The sequence below is a fragment of the Neopsephotus bourkii genome, unplaced genomic scaffold, assembly GCF_033783945.1.
Source record: "Neopsephotus bourkii isolate Nb327-2 ecotype Australia unplaced genomic scaffold, CSIRO-AGI_Nbou_v1 NB_1810, whole genome shotgun sequence".
In the NCBI taxonomy this organism is placed as follows: Eukaryota; Metazoa; Chordata; class Aves; order Psittaciformes; family Psittacidae; genus Neopsephotus; species Neopsephotus bourkii.
In genome coordinates this window covers 475,389-493,692 of record NW_026902283.1, presented here as the reverse complement: position 1 = coordinate 493,692, position 18,304 = coordinate 475,389, and the positions used below count along the sequence as shown (strand labels likewise).

General features: G+C 35.1%; 1 protein-coding gene across 1 annotated transcript in view; it reads right to left on the bottom strand.

The window, feature by feature from the left end:
* The window catches only part of CWC27 (CWC27 spliceosome associated cyclophilin), a 128,049-nt gene that overhangs the window by 36,573 nt on the left and 73,172 nt on the right, over positions 1-18,304 (bottom strand). Inside the window, exon 11 of the mRNA XM_061342661.1 lies at positions 1,586-1,677. Coding sequence (XP_061198645.1) covers positions 1,586-1,677 — 92 coding nt within the window. The remainder of the gene's footprint in view (positions 1-1,585; positions 1,678-18,304) is intronic.

Genomic DNA, 18,304 nt, shown 5'->3' with positions numbered 1-18,304 from the left:
GATCTAACACACAAACAGATTCCTCAGTAACCTTTCTTTCTACTCTGATTACAAATAATTCTCTTAACACATTTTGTTCGCATTTTGTTAATGTTTCTGGAACTGCTTTAGCCAACTCCCTAGTATGCTGCAGTGAATGCCATCAAGTTCAAATTTTAAGGCACGTAATTTGGCTAGGCAGTACCTAGTTACTTGTTCTGTACCTGAATGCTTCCTTCTATGCCCTGATTGTATGTAACTGTATGATCAAAGTTAACCGCTACACTAATACAGAGTGAAAACAAGCATTTATTTCCTGTTTGTCTAGCCAAAGACAACCAAAAACTCTTCTTGCTCATTCATCTCCTGTTACTGTATTTTCATTAATCATTTTGCCTTTCACCATTTGCATCCCATTTAATGTCTTTTTAATTTTGTCTTAATTTTAGAACATGTTTATTTTTAGAATTCTTAGTTAGGCACTCCAACAACTTGTTGAGTAGGTTCTTTCCTGCCATATATCTTTCTCAAGACGTACTGGAACAGACCCCTTCCTGACCCCTTCTGACAGCAATTATAAAAAGGAAACCTGTGAATATCAAGATTATTTTCACCATTAGCTGTTATCTACAGAATTTCAACAGGTTTATTTCCTACCTGTTATTTATTTCGAAGGTACCCTTCAAAACTGTACCACAGTAGTGACTATAAGTATTGCCCAAGTATTACTTTAATCTGTCACTGTAAAGGTGGATTTATTCAAATTACTCAGTAGAAAGTCCTCTGGCTTAACTGGCACCAGAATAAGAATAATATTTAAGTAACAGTATTACAAGTGCCATATGTGGCACTATTCGATAAAATTTCTCACACCTGTATGTATGGACTACTCTACCTTTACTACACTTCTGCTTGCAGTTCCTTTTTTATATGGCCAGTGACAGCATTCATTACCTCACCAATAAGTGCTTATATTCATCCACTGATTTGAGCATGATTCCTAGAAATCTTTCAGAGCCACTACTTTGTAAAATTTGGTGCCTGATTTCATATGCAAGTTCAAGATACTCTATTTTTAATTTTTATTAAGCTAAACTGTTATTTAAGAAAAAAAATACAAAATTTGTCTGAAAAAGAAGCGACTTCCTGAATTTGAATTCCACTTGTGTCAAAAGATGCATAAAAGTTTGAAGTCAGTAGCTCTGAGCTGAAAGTTGACCATCTGCATTTAAGTACACTTCCAAGTCAGAATGCTATGAAGACTTTTCAAGTCAGAGGTGAGAACAGCTATGTCCCCAACAAAGAATATACGCTATGATACTCAAAATGCAGAAGCTTGCCCAAATACACATCCGTAACTACAGAACACTTGGAAGGACAAGTACTACCTCCTTTGAAAGAGCGAATGATACGTGTGCAATTTATATACTGACATCCTCACATTACTATAATTCTTATGGAAAATCAGTTTTCTTGGAAAAAAAAAGTACATTTCAACAATACAGTGTCCATAATTATCCACATGAAAACCAAAACTACTAAAAAATCTTTAAAATAGGAATGTTAACTGGAGAGCTACATAACACCTTGTAAACCATATTCTTACCTTCCTTTTCTTTGGGTTTTAAAGCTTCTTTTTTCTGCTTGGCTTCCAGCAGTTCACGTTTCAGCTGTCGCGCTTCTTTCCGTAACTCCTCACTGCAAAGAGAAAAATATTTACAAGAACTTAATCTTCTGGGAATGTAAAGCCACTCAAGAGAAACAGAATCAAAGTTAATGGGCAGTAAATCTCTGATATAAACAAAGAGAAAGTACTGACTCACTGATGCTAGGAACATGGCTTAAAAATCAATTTGAACCTACAAAAGTTCATATTTTCATTTGAGAGACAACAAAAGAACACAACAGATGACTTATTTTAAAACCCTATTAGAAGTATGTCAAGGATGTGAAAGAACCCCCATTGTATTTTTAATTTAACATTGTAATATTTAACCATGAGAACCACACAAAGAAAACCTGAAACAGAGGCAATGCCAAATAAATATTACACGTGTTATAAAATTCTATTTACTGAAGTAAGCCATCCTGGATTTCTTAGATAGACAGGCAAGGTAGTTAAGTTTCAAAGATGTAATATGTATATAAGCACAGACTATTGCATATGACAATTAATTTAATTTTACAAATTAAAAAAAATAAATAAAAATCAGGTGATAACAGAGAAAGAAGACATCAAATTTTGCAAGTCATAGTGCCAATATCAAATGAAATATCTGTCTTCACAGATTTGTAGTTTGGAAGGGACCCCTGAAGTTCAGCCAGCCCAGCTTCCCTGCTCAAAGCAGGGCCAAAAAGAGACAATGCCAATAGCATTGTCCAGCCAGGTTTTGAACATCCAAAGATGGAGACTCTACAACCTCTCCAGGCAACTACTGCTTGACCTCCCTCATGCAAAAAAAGCTTTTTTCTATGTTTAAATGGAATGTCTTGAATTTCACCTTCTTATCCCTATTTCTGTGAAATGGTTACCAGTGAAATGGTTATCAGTGAAAAAGAACTGGTAAATGCTGCAAATTTTTTCTGGCAATGGAATCTGTATTTTCTGCCTAAAAAAAAAAAAAAAGTTCTGATTGATTTAGTATTCATCAAAGGCAATGAGTAGCAGAAATTATTACAATTCAGGGACGTGGCATGCAAGCCTCTCCCTGCAGCTGGTGTTATGTACCTCAGTTCTCATCTATAATACCATTACTCACAATATGACAGCTTTTTTTTCAGCAAAAACTTGGAATTGTGGGGTGTTGACTACTTTTGAACTTCATTTTTATTTGTATGTATGCACAAATACCAAGCTTGTGAAAAGCACTAGAAAAATTAGACTGCCACTGTAAAGGTATTCAAACAATTGACTATAGCAGTAGGTCTTAATTTTCAACAGCATGGCAGGAGCTACACTAAGCCACATTAACAGCTTTTATATAAGACTACAGTTCTTTTCTATACTGAGAAGAAAATCATATAAGTATGAAGAGGTATCTTTAATTCAAGTAACTGTTGTTTTTAGAACGGGGGATAGTATGGTAAGCAAGCTGCATTATAACACTAATCGAGCATACTGCACCATCTTCTCATAGAATTTGTACAGCAGGAACAACATTCAGTGTCAATAAATGTCGTACGCTTAAAATATTTAGAAAGCCAGAATATAGTGACAGAAACATTGCTCTGAGTAACAGACCCTAACACATCAGAAGTTTTCGTGACAGAGGGACACACGTTCTCTTAGTTATCTTATGCTACTGCGGAATGACATATGAACAATGGAAAGACATTTGAAGGTCCTAATTCCTAGAAAGCCTTATTCTAAAATGTTTTTTCAAGCTCCCTCTATGATCAGTGCTAGGTCAATAAAGGACACTGATACTTGTCTCCCTACGGACTCTATGCTTTCTACGCTTTTAATTCATAGGCTCACTTTACCAAGTTAGGTTGATAAGACAGGTACTCCAAAAAGCCTGCATGCTAAAGAGCAAACCACAAGGACTGGTAGGAAAGTCAGGCTATACTGGAACAGAACTGGAAATAACTGACTTTTTGTAAACAGAAAAATGTCTAATTGATGACGCAGAGCAGAATTAAAATAGTGGACTGTACCTACTCCCTCTGTTTTTGAAGAAAGGTCTTTGCATGCAGCAAACTTGCAGTCAGATTTCATATAACACGGCTGCTGGTTTGTAGCCCCATTACACGATTGCCTCCTGTCCCTGGTAAGTTTATGTTGCTACAGAGCCATAGCTCTCTCTGCTCCGTGCTTGTCTCACTGCTCTCTCAGTACTGCTGCTATGCTGCAAGGCACTCTCTTGCTTCCCTCCTTCTTCCTCTTCTCGACACTTCCTGCACTCTGGAAGCTGTCCTCCCTCAACACAGAGAAGTATTTTCAGAGCAGGTCTAATCTCTTCCCCTGCCTACTTACCATCATTTTAAATGGCCAAAAGGCACAAGTGGAAAAAAACCAAGTAACATGCAACTACTTTCTCACTCCCTGAAATGGCATTGCCAAGTTGCATACAAAACCAAAATGTTATTTCCTTCCTAAATTTCTTATTTTGAAAACAGAAATGTAGCTTTTTCTTTAAAATGCTAATCTTCTATCTCCAAAGCTTGTGAAGAATGTTTCTGTGAAATTGCTGAAGTACCAAGCTGGATTTCAACTTAAAGAAACGTCTAGACAATAAAAACAAGACAACACGGACCAAATTTCCTACTATCAGTAATTAATTTTTATAGCTTTTGAAAATAAATTACATTTTGTAGTAAATAAAAGCAGTAACATTCCAAATACTGTCTAGCACTAGCTTATATGTGACCAACAGCTTCTAACTTTTTATCTGAAGTAGCTTAGCCTAATTATTTTTCTGTTGTTACCACCACCTCTTAACAACACAACCCTCAGTACATTTTGCTGGCTGAAGTTGGAATGTCCTGGAATATAAAAGCTGTTAAACAATTTTACCAATAGGCTTATATGATTCTAGGGCCAAGCACAATGGTCATAACTGTCTCAACCATCTTAACCATATTCAAGATCAAGCACAGAAATAACTCTGTGTATATGTGTGTGTATATGCATGCATGTATACAGTAAACTATATATTGAATCTTTCTGAAGATAGAATTGTAGGTCAGATTCTCTTTCTCTAAGTAACATTGCCAAAACTCTCTAGGCCACTTAGTTGTAAGAAGCATTGAGAGAAAACAACAAACCCCCCCCCCGCCTACTGAAGTATGAAACTAGAATGAAACAGCAATATCAAAAGAATTATTTTTCTACTTATTTCAGAGTTGACTGAAATAAGATTATTCATTCTGCATAAAACAAAAAAAAATCCAGCCAAGCTGTTTCAAAACGAACCGTGTAACTCCAGAATTTTCAGATTAGTTTCTCAGAACAAACAAAATTGTTTTCTCTAGAAATTTTCAAGTGAAATACAGTCTAGGAATACCTTTGAAATTTTGGTTCAGGTGTAGCTTGGCCTGATAGGTCTGTGCACCAATCTGATAGGACTGACAGGAACACCAGAATCTAGGACCTAAGAGAACTTGGGTAACTTCAGGATGAAACCTAGTACACCCTAAAGACACCATGCATGGTAAAGGCATCAGCTTTCCTTGTAAACTATTTTTATATTTTATTAATGCATGATCAACAAACACCTCTACACTGTTACCTTGTAACCACTCAGGCTTCTCTTTAGCAGACAAGTAATTTATACTTTTTAAGAGATCCTTTTAAAGAAAAGGATGTTCTCCTAGCTTTAATTACTTCTGTCTACTTCAGAACTCCCCACAGTATTTCCACAATTCTTTTGGATGTGGACTTCAGAATTGGACATGAGTCTCTGAGTGGAACTGATGGGTTCCAGCATTCCTGTAAGACTCTGCTCATAGTTACTTACCTTAGTTTTAACTCACCAAGGAACATCCATCTCAGCACTGAGCACTCACATTACTTTTCACAATGGCTCTAAACCAACCTCTTAGTAACTTCTTTCCAAAACGTCATTCAGCAGTTGTTCTATAATGCAGCTACAACCTGCATTTCTGGTTTCCAATTGTATAACCTGGGATTTAGTTGTATTACAAGGGTTTTTATAGTGCATTGTGGCCACTTAGGTATTCAATTCAAATAATATGCAACAGTCTGTTCTCATGTACCTATTATTTTCTTATAAAGACCTTTTAAAAATAAGAATGTTAGTGGCTTTTAAACAAATATTTGACACAAATACAATAAACACTGTCATAAGTCAGTTATTTTTATAAACCAAAAAAGTCAAGCCTTTTTAGACCTGTGTCATCCCCTCCCTCCAGTTTCCCCAAAAGGCAACACAGTTGTCTACTACCTACAAAATCACACTAAACAGCATCAGTTACAACTGTAGTGTATTTGAGAACTGATTAGAGAAATAAACACAAATTGTGACTTTGGCATAAGTGACCATATGATTATATTTGCTATGCACAAACACAAAACCACCACTTTTTCTCTACATACATATACGTAAGTACTTGTATACTCATTCACATACATCATAACTGGCTATAACTAAGAAAATACATATGACACACAGCCACAAGTAAGACACAGAGAGACACTTTGTGATTTAGGTTGTGTTCAACTGTGAGTGGTTGTATATACTCAAACCTGTGATTTAGATATTCCTCATCCAGTGATGACAAAACTTAGTAGATGCTAAAATTCACTTGGTATCTATATTTTGATTGCCTGAAATTTTTGCCTTCTATTCATTTCCAAATTTATCTCAACTCCAGTCTAAAATTCACTACAATTCAGAGTACTCACCCCTCCCCATCTAAACTTCACATAGGCCCCTAAAGGTGCCCAAAGTGCTTGAGGTTACCCTAGTACATCGTCATGCACTGATCCTGGTACAAGTAGTATTAAACAAGGCCACATTCTTCCAAAACTTAAGTAATTAGGTGGTGCAAAAACCACAGATAGCCTCACAGTCAGATGATTCCCCAAGATAAATGTGAATTTATAATAGAGGAACCATTCAGTGACTGAACAACTGAAAGTTTACAGTAAATTCTGCATCATTGGACTTGGTGTTCTTCTAAAAGGCATGTTGTAGTTGAAATAAGAATTAACTCTGGGAAGCACTGTTTTCTGTAATATTGAGTATAAAATATTTTTTTTTTATGGCAAAGCATGTTATTTCCCTTCCTCTTTTTATGATGTTATAATTACATTGTATTGTTCAATGTAAATATATCAGAACAAGAAAAAAAATCTAAACAAAAAACTCTTACACATTTTACATAGTCATTTTAAAATGTTATGAATAATAAAAGCATGTAAAAACTGTAACATAAATTTAATTTTTACATCAGCAGCATCCTTTAACATCTTAACAAAATACAATGAATACTGAAGTACTTTAACACTGATCATGTTAGCTTCACAGCTGAATAAATTATTCTAATTTAAGTTCAGATAAATCAAATAAAAATTAAGCTGTAGTACAATATTACCCCTTCATAACATAAGCCAATAGCCTGGAAAAAAAACCCTAGATTCAATTCCCTCTTATTACAGGCAGACACATTTCTTTCCCGAAATATATTAATTCCATAAAAAGCATCTTAAATTTATTAATGATATTTTTTAATGCCTATCTTATCATTACCATGTGGAAAGGTCATTCTAGAACTGACAACTGGACACCTTAATAGTATTACGGATAATGAAAATGAATACCTATTCAGATGACAGGTTAGCATGACCTGTCGGTGTGTGCTTTCAGCCAAGAAAGCCAGCTGTATGCTGGGCTGTGTCATAAAGACCATGATCAGCAGTTAGAGGGAGGTAATTCTCCCCTTCTACTTTGTTCTCATGAGACCCCACATGAACCACTGTGTTCAGCTCTGGGGCCACAACAGGATGGACATAGATCTGCTTGCACAAGTCCAGAGGAGGGCCACAGACATGATCAAAGGGCTGGAGCACAGGTTGAAAGGTTATTCAGCCTGGAGAGAAGGCTCAGGAGAGACCTTAGAGCAGCCTTCCAGTACCTAAAGGGGGCTCAAAATAAAGCTGGAGATGGACTTTTAACAAGGACATGTGGTGACAGGACAAAGGGAAATGGCTTTAAACTGAAAGAGGGAAGATTCAAGTTACATATTAGGAAGAAGTCATTCATTATGAGGGTGGTGAGACACTGGAACAGGTTGCCTAGAGAAGTCATGGCTGGCCCACCCCTGGCAGTGTTTAAGGCCAGATTGGACAAGGCTTTGCGCAAACTGATCTAGTGGAAGATGTCCCTGTCCATGGGATGGAAGTTGGAATTAGATGATCTTTATGGTCCCTTCCAACCCAAATCATTCTATGATACTTTTACCATCACTTCTAGTTTCTGCTAGAACACTCTTGAAATATGCATAATATTCTGCTTAAGAATTTCAATTCTAAGTTAAAATACAGTATTTTCAAACAAAGAACTCTAACAGTATACTGAAAGAATGTGTCATGCTTGTACAACTAAGATATTTGCAGAATGCGTGGAAGACTCAAGGGAAACATCTGCTCTATAATGTCAGTTTTGAAACTTATTCTGATATACCCCCTTCTGCCTTTGGGTAACCTGCATACTACACAGTTCTTGGGATGGGCAGCAAATTCCCCCATTTGGCGTGTATATCTAAGATTTTTCTACTGTTCAAAAATCTTCTGTCTGGATTACATTACTGTTCATCTCTGGCACTGCAAGAATTTTACAACTGTGAAAATAAGAATGAAAATTATGGGTTTAGAATATGACTATGTATTTTTGCCAGCCTAGTTTTGCTGTAGAGTCAGACATACATCTGTTGTCTTCTGCAAATGATACATCACAGTCATATTTCAAATAAAGATATGATTTAAAAATTGTGTAGACATATTCAGCAGGTCTTGACATAGGAAACTTGTAAATTAAGTATTTTAATAGAGGTGCTGAACCCTTTCTGGACACCTGTGCTAATGTTAACAGTTAATGCTGGCTTTGACTTTAACAATACTTTGAATATTACAGTTTGCAAGTAGTATGCAACTCTTTGTTTAAAAAATTTCTATACTGAAAGAGTTTATGGATGAATGAGGCACTGGAATAGGTTGTCCAAGGAGGTTGTGAATGCTCCATCCCTGGCAGTGTTCAAGGCCAGCGTGGATGAGGCCTTGGGTGATATGGTTTAGAGTGAGGTGTCCCTGCCCATGGCAGGGGGGTTGGAACTGCATGATCTTAAGGTCCTTTTCAACCCTAACTATTCTATGATTCTATAATTGCCATTATTTATGTATTTTATCTAAGACTAATGAGAGATTTCAATGCTGAACTCTACCAGGACCAGCATGCTCATTAAAGACTACATGGGCAACCATTACTGTTTTTCCATTTCATAAGCCCAAGTGTAAATAAACGTATCACAACATTAAAACATCAGATAACTGGCACTTTATTTTGTCGTAATTATGCATACTGGACTATACACTGTATGTCAGCAGCCTCAGTACTGGGCAATGAATTCTCACAGGCTGAGACTGATGAAGAATGTTACCATTTTACTCTGCTTGGAGAAGCTTAGCAAAATAGCAGGGCCTGGAGACTGAGCATGAAGCATAAACTTACACAAGGAGAAGAAAAATATTAACAGAGAAGCAATATAATTCATTACAGAAACTAAGACAGATGGAGAAGGAAAAAAACCCCACAGGTTTCAGGGTACACGAGCTCTTCTTCAGCTAGCTTATTTTTCTTCCACAGTTTGCTTAACAGAAGGTATTAACTTTCCTTACAAACTTTCTTCACTTACATTGTTCAGCCACCAGTTACACTGCCAGAAAATGCAGATGTATGCATGGGGCATGTATAGAAGTATATATCATGATTTTAGGCTAAGGCTGATTTTATGCACTGTCTGTACTTCTATGTTCACAGCAGATCCTGGAACAGACATCAGAACCTAGATTTTCCCAGTGTAAGAGAAGAACATAACTTTGGCTAATGTAAGATAGGCAACACAGTTAAACTAAAACAAATAAACAGAAAAACTGGAGGAGACTGACAGTACCTCTCATACAGATCAATGACATGTTTATCTGGATTGAAAATGCCTAGCTTAATCTTTGATATGAAATGCATTTGTCTTTTTTCTTTTTTTTTCTAATAGTATACCACAATGGTCCCTCAAAGCTGTTGTAATTAAGAGATTTTCCTCCTCCTCTGACACTTTCAAATGACAGCTTGCAGGATGAGTTCTTGTTTTAGTTCCTTAATGCATGATCCTATGACTGTTAAGTTTCAGCCTATTTCTATCACTCAAGCTTTCGGGATAATACAGATTTCCATTAGGACATTTCTATCTCATTAACATTACAACTTTGTACTATCTGCAAGCTTTTTCTAATAAACTTTGTTTTGTTCTGTTTTTTTTTGTTTGTGTTTTGGTTTTTTTTCTTATATTTATTACTGAAAACCTGAAGTTAAAACTATCCTAATAAATTTGACCAAAACCAATAGCTGCTCTTTCAACATAAGCTCTCCGTTAAGTAACTTCCTACCTATTTTACAGTTCTTGTTCCGTATTTCCTTCTCCTTCATTTTAGCCATTTCCTACAGATTAATCCAGAGTAAGTTTCATCATATACATTTACCCAAGAAAAATGCTAGTTAGTTAATCAGAATCTCTTCTAGTAAACCAAGTCAACGTATTTTTCTATTAGCCACTAACAATTGCCTTGAATTATTCTTACTTTCAAATCTAGACCATTGTACTTTATATTGTTTTACCATCTTAGAGTAAGCAAACTAAATCCATAAATCAATATCAAAATTTAGAAGGATGGTTTCACCAGGTAAGTTAGACAAGTTCTAAATGCTACTACTAAATGCTTTAGATGCAACATGGATGCTTCCTGTGAAACAAAAAAAGTATTAGATGCAATGCAAAACTTACAGAAAGGGACAGAAAGTCAAGGAATTAAACCGTGTGACTAAACAAGGCTTAAGAGATAAAACCTAAAGCTAGGGTTGTCAGAATAGACTTCAGAAGGTCGTATGTTAGATGACCTATAAAAGGAACTATGATGAGTTTTAAAGAGGAAACAGCTGAAGGTATTAATGCTAAAATGATTGAATTAACTAAAACAACGAAACATAAAAGCAGCAACAGGTCACTAGGTCACATGGGATTAAAGGGAATAATAAAGTAAAATAAAACCACTGCTGGTAATATAAATGATTGATTTGTGTCATCTTTTGAGAAAGATGCTAGTGAGATAACTCTCTAAGAACCTGATTTGATCTGGACATAAAGATGACACAAGACCATAGACAGAGGTGTGAAAAGAAGTGATATCAGCCAGTAAAAGTATGATGAAGCTCCAGAGTAAATCCTCTGGCAGGAACTCAGGAATGGCTGTCCCACTAACCTTAAAAACAATGTTTTATTGGACAACTAGTAAGTAACAAACACTGTACCTTTTCAACAAAAGGGATGATGAAGCAAAGCACAGTAAACACCATAGTAGCTTCTGTCGAGTAGTTTTAAGCAATTGATAAAATAAACACCATCATGAACAGTGAGTTTCTATGCTGTCTCACTAATCTAGTAGTTTCATTACAATGCATTGGTGAATGTGTCAATAGACAAGGTGAACAGCTTTAAATGATTAAAAAGTCTTTATGATGAGCTTTTTAAAAAAGAAAAAGCAAATGTGAGAAACACTGAAAACACAGCACATGGTGAAAGAAAAATAGCTAAACTGAGACAAGAATAATCAATTACTTTTCAGCGAGGCAAAGATCATAGTTCAAGTTAAATACTATGAAAAAACTGAGCGAGGTACATGATAACATTTCTGGAAGATCCAAAATTGGGAGGTCAATCTAGCCCAGACAAAATACAGTGATTTCTCATGGTTTTAACTTAGTAATAGAGATTGTAACAAATGGCACAGTCAGATTCTCAGAAATTCTGTTGTATTCTCTTACAAAACCAAAGGAGACTCTGTAGAGGGAAATCCCTGTATGCCTTACACAGCTCTATAGCAACAGAATGAGTTCATGAAAAGCCTCTGAATGTCAGTCGTGAAAGCTCAATGAAGACCTCTAATAATATGTAGTTGCGGAAAACAATAACATAAAATGTACACTTACTAAGGAGAATAATACAGAAAGTATTATGACAATATTGATCAGTTTAGAATACTATAAATGAAACTGGATATCCCATGTTAAAATGGCCAACACAGTAATACAGGAAACTCCAGAAAGGATAACAAAGATTATTCCCACCATGAAACATTGCTCCTGATATGAATATAGAGCAAAATAAATTATTCATATCAGAAAGAAAGTGAGAGACAGGAAATAAGAAAAAGGGTATGAAAAATAAAAATACTGCATATGTCTAATATCGGAGTCAAGGAGACACCCAGTAAAATCTCAGTAATTTAGAAAAAAAAATAAAGTATCTTCTACTGTTCAGGTTAGACCATATAATTCTTTTGTAGACAATTTCTTTGGCATAAAAGCATTCACATTATTAAAAGGATCTCAGGCATTTACATGAAAAGCAGAAACATCTATTTACAACCATTAACACTAAAAGCTAATTTCAGGAGAAATATAAGAGTTCCTTCCTTGGGATATCCTAATTATAAATCAAATGACATGTATTGCTGATGGATTCCTCTTCCACTTTTCTGAAGCAAATGGTCCTGGCCACTTGCAGCCAATTCCCCTTGCAGATTGATACTCATCAATGGAGGCAAAGACACTTAGAACAGCTGTGTATCCCTAATAGAGATTTTCCTCTCCAAGTCTCACTCTGACTCTCCGTTTTATGAGAAGTGCAATCAGTGCTCACTATTATTAAGTACCAGAATATTTACATCAGCATCTGAGACGTAAAAAAAAATAAAAAAATCCCCAAAACCCAGTGAATGATGGAAACAGCTTTCTACATACTCTATGAATACCATTATACCAAAGGACATTTTAAATACCTAAATGGACAGGTTAAACTCAGAGCACAATATATGCCAATTACATACCACTGTTTCTTGGAAATTGATTACAACACTTGCTCTGAGTTTTGCCTGCTGTTTCCCAACATCTGATAAAAATTTATAACAGATGGAAATGATTGTAAAGTGAACAGCACTCCCTCCATGTTCTCCATTCTGCTGATTTAATCACTGAATCTGATAGTAATGAAACAATAGACTTGTTGTTGATGAGATCACCAAATGATTTCTACAAAAAACTATCAGACACTCTAAAATACAGTTACCACAGACATACAGAATCTTTTTCTGACCTGCCATATCACCTGTCTATACAAAACAGTACATTCTGTCATATGAGCAGCCTGAAATAAAACAAATATTCAACTTTGTTTGATTTGCAATTATTACATTGAAAGCCAGATTCAAAAAAGACAATCTCGCCAAAAATGTTTCATGGAGTTAGCTGGCTGAGACATTTCTAAATTTCAGCATTCTTCCCTATTATGAAATGGCAACATTATTCCCAAGTGAGTCTGCTCTGCAGTCTCTATATAATGCATGTTTTAAGCAAACAAATCATATTCAAATGCTCTGCTACTGCAAACTACAACTGAGAACTCTGAGTTCACAGTAGTTAGTAGTTTTAATGATGTAAAAAAAGGCTGTGAGTTAAGCATGTGCTGAGGTGTTTGCAGGATCAATGCCAAATTGTCTGAAAGATCAACTGACATTCTACTCTACCTATTGTATTCCTTCACAAGCAAATACAGATTCTCTTTTTTACTGACTTAAAATGAGCAGATCTCTGAAGAGAAACAAAATAACTTAATTCTTCCAAAACCTCAACATTACATAAAATTGCTTTTCTATACATAAAAATGTCATCAACAGTGCTACTTTAAAGACTGATTTGCAGAATGTTTTAAGTCTAGAAGCAATCATTGAGCCACACTCAATGCTAACAAAATCCTCCTCTTTCCAATAGTTCTATCTGAGCCTCAAAGGATCCATCAGGGTGATTCAACCAGACTGAGGATCCTTCCTGGCTGTTCCCTTTTCTAGGAGCGCCTCAGATCCAGACAAGAAAAGAGCAGACTGGAAAGAATTTTTTTAGCAGCAAGAAAAAACCCTAGCTGGAAAACTGCCTTTCATAAGCCCTCTTCTGTCACATGAAGTGACCACATGTACATGATGCGACAGGACAGGGATGCAAGACTCAGCAAAAGTCAAAAGCCAGGATTCCCACTATCAGAACAATTTTTCCTGCTTACATCATACTTTGCATGCAGGTATGAGGGGGCTCCTGAAGACATACTGCTAGGTAGGGCTGGACGCTCTGGTAACAATATCCTGCTCCTTGCTTCCTTTTTCTTGTTTAAGGCAGAAAACACAAGCACACACAGTAAATACATCACTTCAGGGAACTGATCTTCACAGATGCACTGAACAATGCATTCATAATAAGCCAAATAATATTTTGGAAATTCTTTGTCTCTGGAAAAACTATGCAGTTCACTCACCAGTCAACCACCATAGCTCAGTCTACAATTGCTTCTATGTCAGAACACAATGGTGGTTAAGAGGACCTTTTAAGAGTCCCTATGCCTTATTTTTGTGATACCCTCTATATAAATATGCTGACAGAAGGAGCACACCATTTGCAGTTGGGATTTCAGTGAAAATGGGCTATCAAATCCCTCTGGTTCTCCAGTGCATGAAGAGATCCCTAATGTATTACTTCTTCCAAAGTCTGTTCATGATTCAGAATCCAAGTATTATAGACAGAATGCCATTAGAGAACCTGGATATGGACATTTTGTATCGAAGGCAAATTAAAATATAAATGGAGATTTGAATGAGCCTGAAAATGATCTCTGAAAAAACACAAGACAGAAATGTCTTCAACAGAATGTAAGCTACAGGTGTTATTCACTATGTTTCATATGACAAGGACTCGCAGGTACAAAACGAAACTGTAAGACTTCAGATTTAAAATAAACAAAGGGAAATACTGTCCACACTGCTTACGATTAAACTGAGGAATACATTGCCACAAGACATCATACAGTATGAAAAAGTTCAAAGCAGCCAGACCTATTCACAGACGAAAAATACACCAAAGAGCATTAAACACAACAGGCCAAATGAACTTTGAGACTAAATAAGTCTTACACTTGAGACTGTTTGAAACAGGAAAAGTTTCACAGTAGTATCTTAGAACTACCCTGCTTCTGGCCACTGTCAGAATCAGGATTCTTTGGCTAAATGGATCTTTGTTCTGATTCAGCATAGTTTATTCCTAAATCAATTATGACTTCTAAAAACCTGACATTTATTACTTTGACTTAGCACCACATAAGCATGGAGTGATATTTTCCACACTGGAGAGGTCCATGTCTAAAGGTGCACAAATATATTTGCCCCCTTTTTTTTTTTTCTGATTTTTGGATGAAATATCTCTTATGCAAAAATATTCCTTAGAGAAAGAAATCTGTAATCTTCTGGTTTTGAATGGGGGGAAAGTAAGCTTTTTCACATCTCTAAGAAACAGCATTCTTTTTTATGTAATTGGAAAAGCCTGATATAACTTTGAAAGCAAAAACTGTTATTACGTAAAGGTAAAACAAAAAGAAAAAAATTAGTAATTTTTATGTAATGCACGAACGGTTAAACAAAGAATGAGTTTACTGACTATCAGATGGATTTTGAAATATAATCAAAGCTTGACTCAGTATTTAGGACCTGTGTGAACTTCTTCCATATTGAACAGTTAAAGCATGACCATTATGCCATAGCTGATATAGTTACCCAGCCAAGTGCCTGAAGACTATAGAATTAAGTACACTGATGTTTGCACAAATTGGAAAACCTTCCCTACATTCCCACAGTATGATCAAGTATGTATTTCAGTATGCCTAGCATATTTTGTAAAACTAATTTTTTAATTTCAACCATACAATTAGTCACAACAATCACTAACATAATAGTTTCATAGTAGGACTACTGAAAACTAATTCAGCAAATTAAAAGTGATAGTTGCTACAGCAGTTATTAAATTCTGTAAAGTTTGTGAAGAATGGAAAGTAAGGTATATTAACTCAGAGTTACAGAAGCATGATCTGAGCTCTAGGTTATTTTAAAGAATATTTAAGCTGATTTCTTCCCCACTGCTGATGAATTTTACATTCTTACAAAGTGAGGATACTCCTAGTAAGCTACTCCCTTTACCTATTACTTCTCAAGTGAAGAAAGTGACTCCAAAATGACTCTTACATTATTATCTCACATCTGTACCTCAATTAAGCATGGGCTTAAGTATTTTTAAATTGAGCTAAAGCAAGTCTTGAAAATTCAAATCAAATAGCAAAGATGTTTTATTTTTGCACTAGATCTCACACTGGACCTGAATCCCATGATGCAATGAAAGTCCATTTCAGATGATCAACTCACTCTCAGATGTTACTGGAAACATTTATTCTGATTCAAAAAGCAAAGCAGGTAATTGACTAATAATGAATATTATAATATCAAATCTATTTTATGATGCTCAACATTATTTTAACATAGAGATAACAGATTGGCATAACTGACCAAGTTAATTATCTCTGCTACAAGCACAGTCTCCAATTCAGCACTTCTGTACTTTGCTTTACATGCAAATAATTCCACTGTGTTACTGGAAGAACAGTTTAATTTCATAGAATCATAGAATAGTTAGGGTTGGAAAAGACTTTAAGATCACCTCATTTCAGCCCCCCCTGCCATGGGCAGGGATGCCTTATATCTATACCTTAAAATGAAATAAAATGTAAAAAAAAAAAAAAATTAGTGAGACTATTAATTGTGTATTACATAGACTTAAAAAGTTGAGGATTAACCATTTCCAAGCAATTAGCTGTAAGCATGCAAGTAAAGCTAAGCTTGTATTTGAACATTTGTAAGCAGGTGCAAGCTGACATGCATTTTATCCCATGTATAACTACTTTAATCAGTAAGTATCCTGCAATTTTCATCTTTTTAGGTTTCAATCAATTACATTTATGCCATAACTGGTCTAATTTATTATAGAACAGTTGTCTAAATTTTATACTGTAGCTGACATAGATAATATTTTTACATTTTGTATCACAAGAACAATTCTTGTAAGAATGCCACCACTGGCATCAGTTTGATCAGTGCTATAGAAAGCACTTATCTGTCAAGTATATTGTCCTGGGTTAGCTTAAACCATGACACACACACACACATATATATATATATATATATATATATATATATGATTATGCAAGTAAAGTCATATTTTTATTATGTGTAAACATAGTACTTCATTAAAAAGAAATCTTCTGAATAACGCAACTGCTCTACTATTGCCAAAATAATATACCTACATAATATACCTCATATACTATCAACATCCTACATAATATACCTCATATGCTATCAACATCCTATATAATACTCTTCGTACAGTATCAATACTTTAACATGGTTTACACTTTATAAAGTAATGGAAATTATTCTTTGTACAGATGAGTTCCGTTAAAAAGACAAGAAAACCAGTTCCGCTGTAACAATTATGAAATACTTCTGTGACCTGCTAAAGACAGTGCTCATTTGGCCTAAGAAACAAGAAATTAATAACTGAAGTAGTGCATCCCTACCTGTGAAACACAACACGTGCATGGCACCATGACCAATGCTTTCCACAATGTTCCAATTAAACACATAATGTTACAGGTGAATCTTGGTTTGTGAGAAATTCTCAGAGTTGGTGGAAGTCTAATTGTCCAAAAAGATCTCAGCATCATACTCTATCTTATCTCTAAACTGCCTTGAGTTCACATTTATTTAATCAGCTAAAAATGTTGAAGTTTACCAGCAAATCAGTAAAACTCGGTGTTTAAGAAGTCAGACAGTTGAAATACTGGTAACATCTGCACTTAGAAATCAAAGAATGCCCTTTCCTTTTTAAAAGTGTTTGTTTTCTCACTAAAATTACAGGCAAAGAACAGTCATTGCAAGTCAAGATCAATGAAGAAAAAAAAATACTACAAAGAAAAACATAAAGAGATCATAGCAAGAAGTAGTCTTCATGGAACAATACAGAACAAAAATTTTTGCCAATAATCTTTTCACTAGGGTCCATCTTCTGGTTTAGTTTTTACATTGCACCTGTTATTCACTTCTAGAATAAAAAAAGGTTACTGGAACATAAAGAAAGGTTCTCACAGTCTTCAAAACTACAGCTCACTTACACTAAAAAAAAATTAAAAAATGGCAATTTTAATATGATGTCTTTCTATCATAAAATGCACAGATTAAAAATGACACATGTACAATAATTCAGGGATTTCTTTTTACTTAAAAATTCACAGCTATTAACAGAAGTGTTACTTTTATAACTATCAGCATTTTGGGATCTAGCTTTAATTTATTGATTAGTCAGTAAAATATTTTCCCTGTTTTTACTCAACTACTAAGGATTATCACTAAATGTTCGCAAATAAGGAATGCCAGTTGAAATATTTTTATATAAAAATGTTTTATATAAACTCTCTCATGGCTCTTGAGTTAACCACAAATCAAATTCTCACAACAGCTGTTGTTTCAAAACTGTAAGCACTTTGATGGTTGTAAGCTACAACCAATAGCCATTCCTCATTCAAACTACCTGTATCAGAATCTTAAGTTAAACTTGTATCTGTTATAGTCTTGCAATTTCCCCAGAACACATACTCTCGTTTTTCTTAA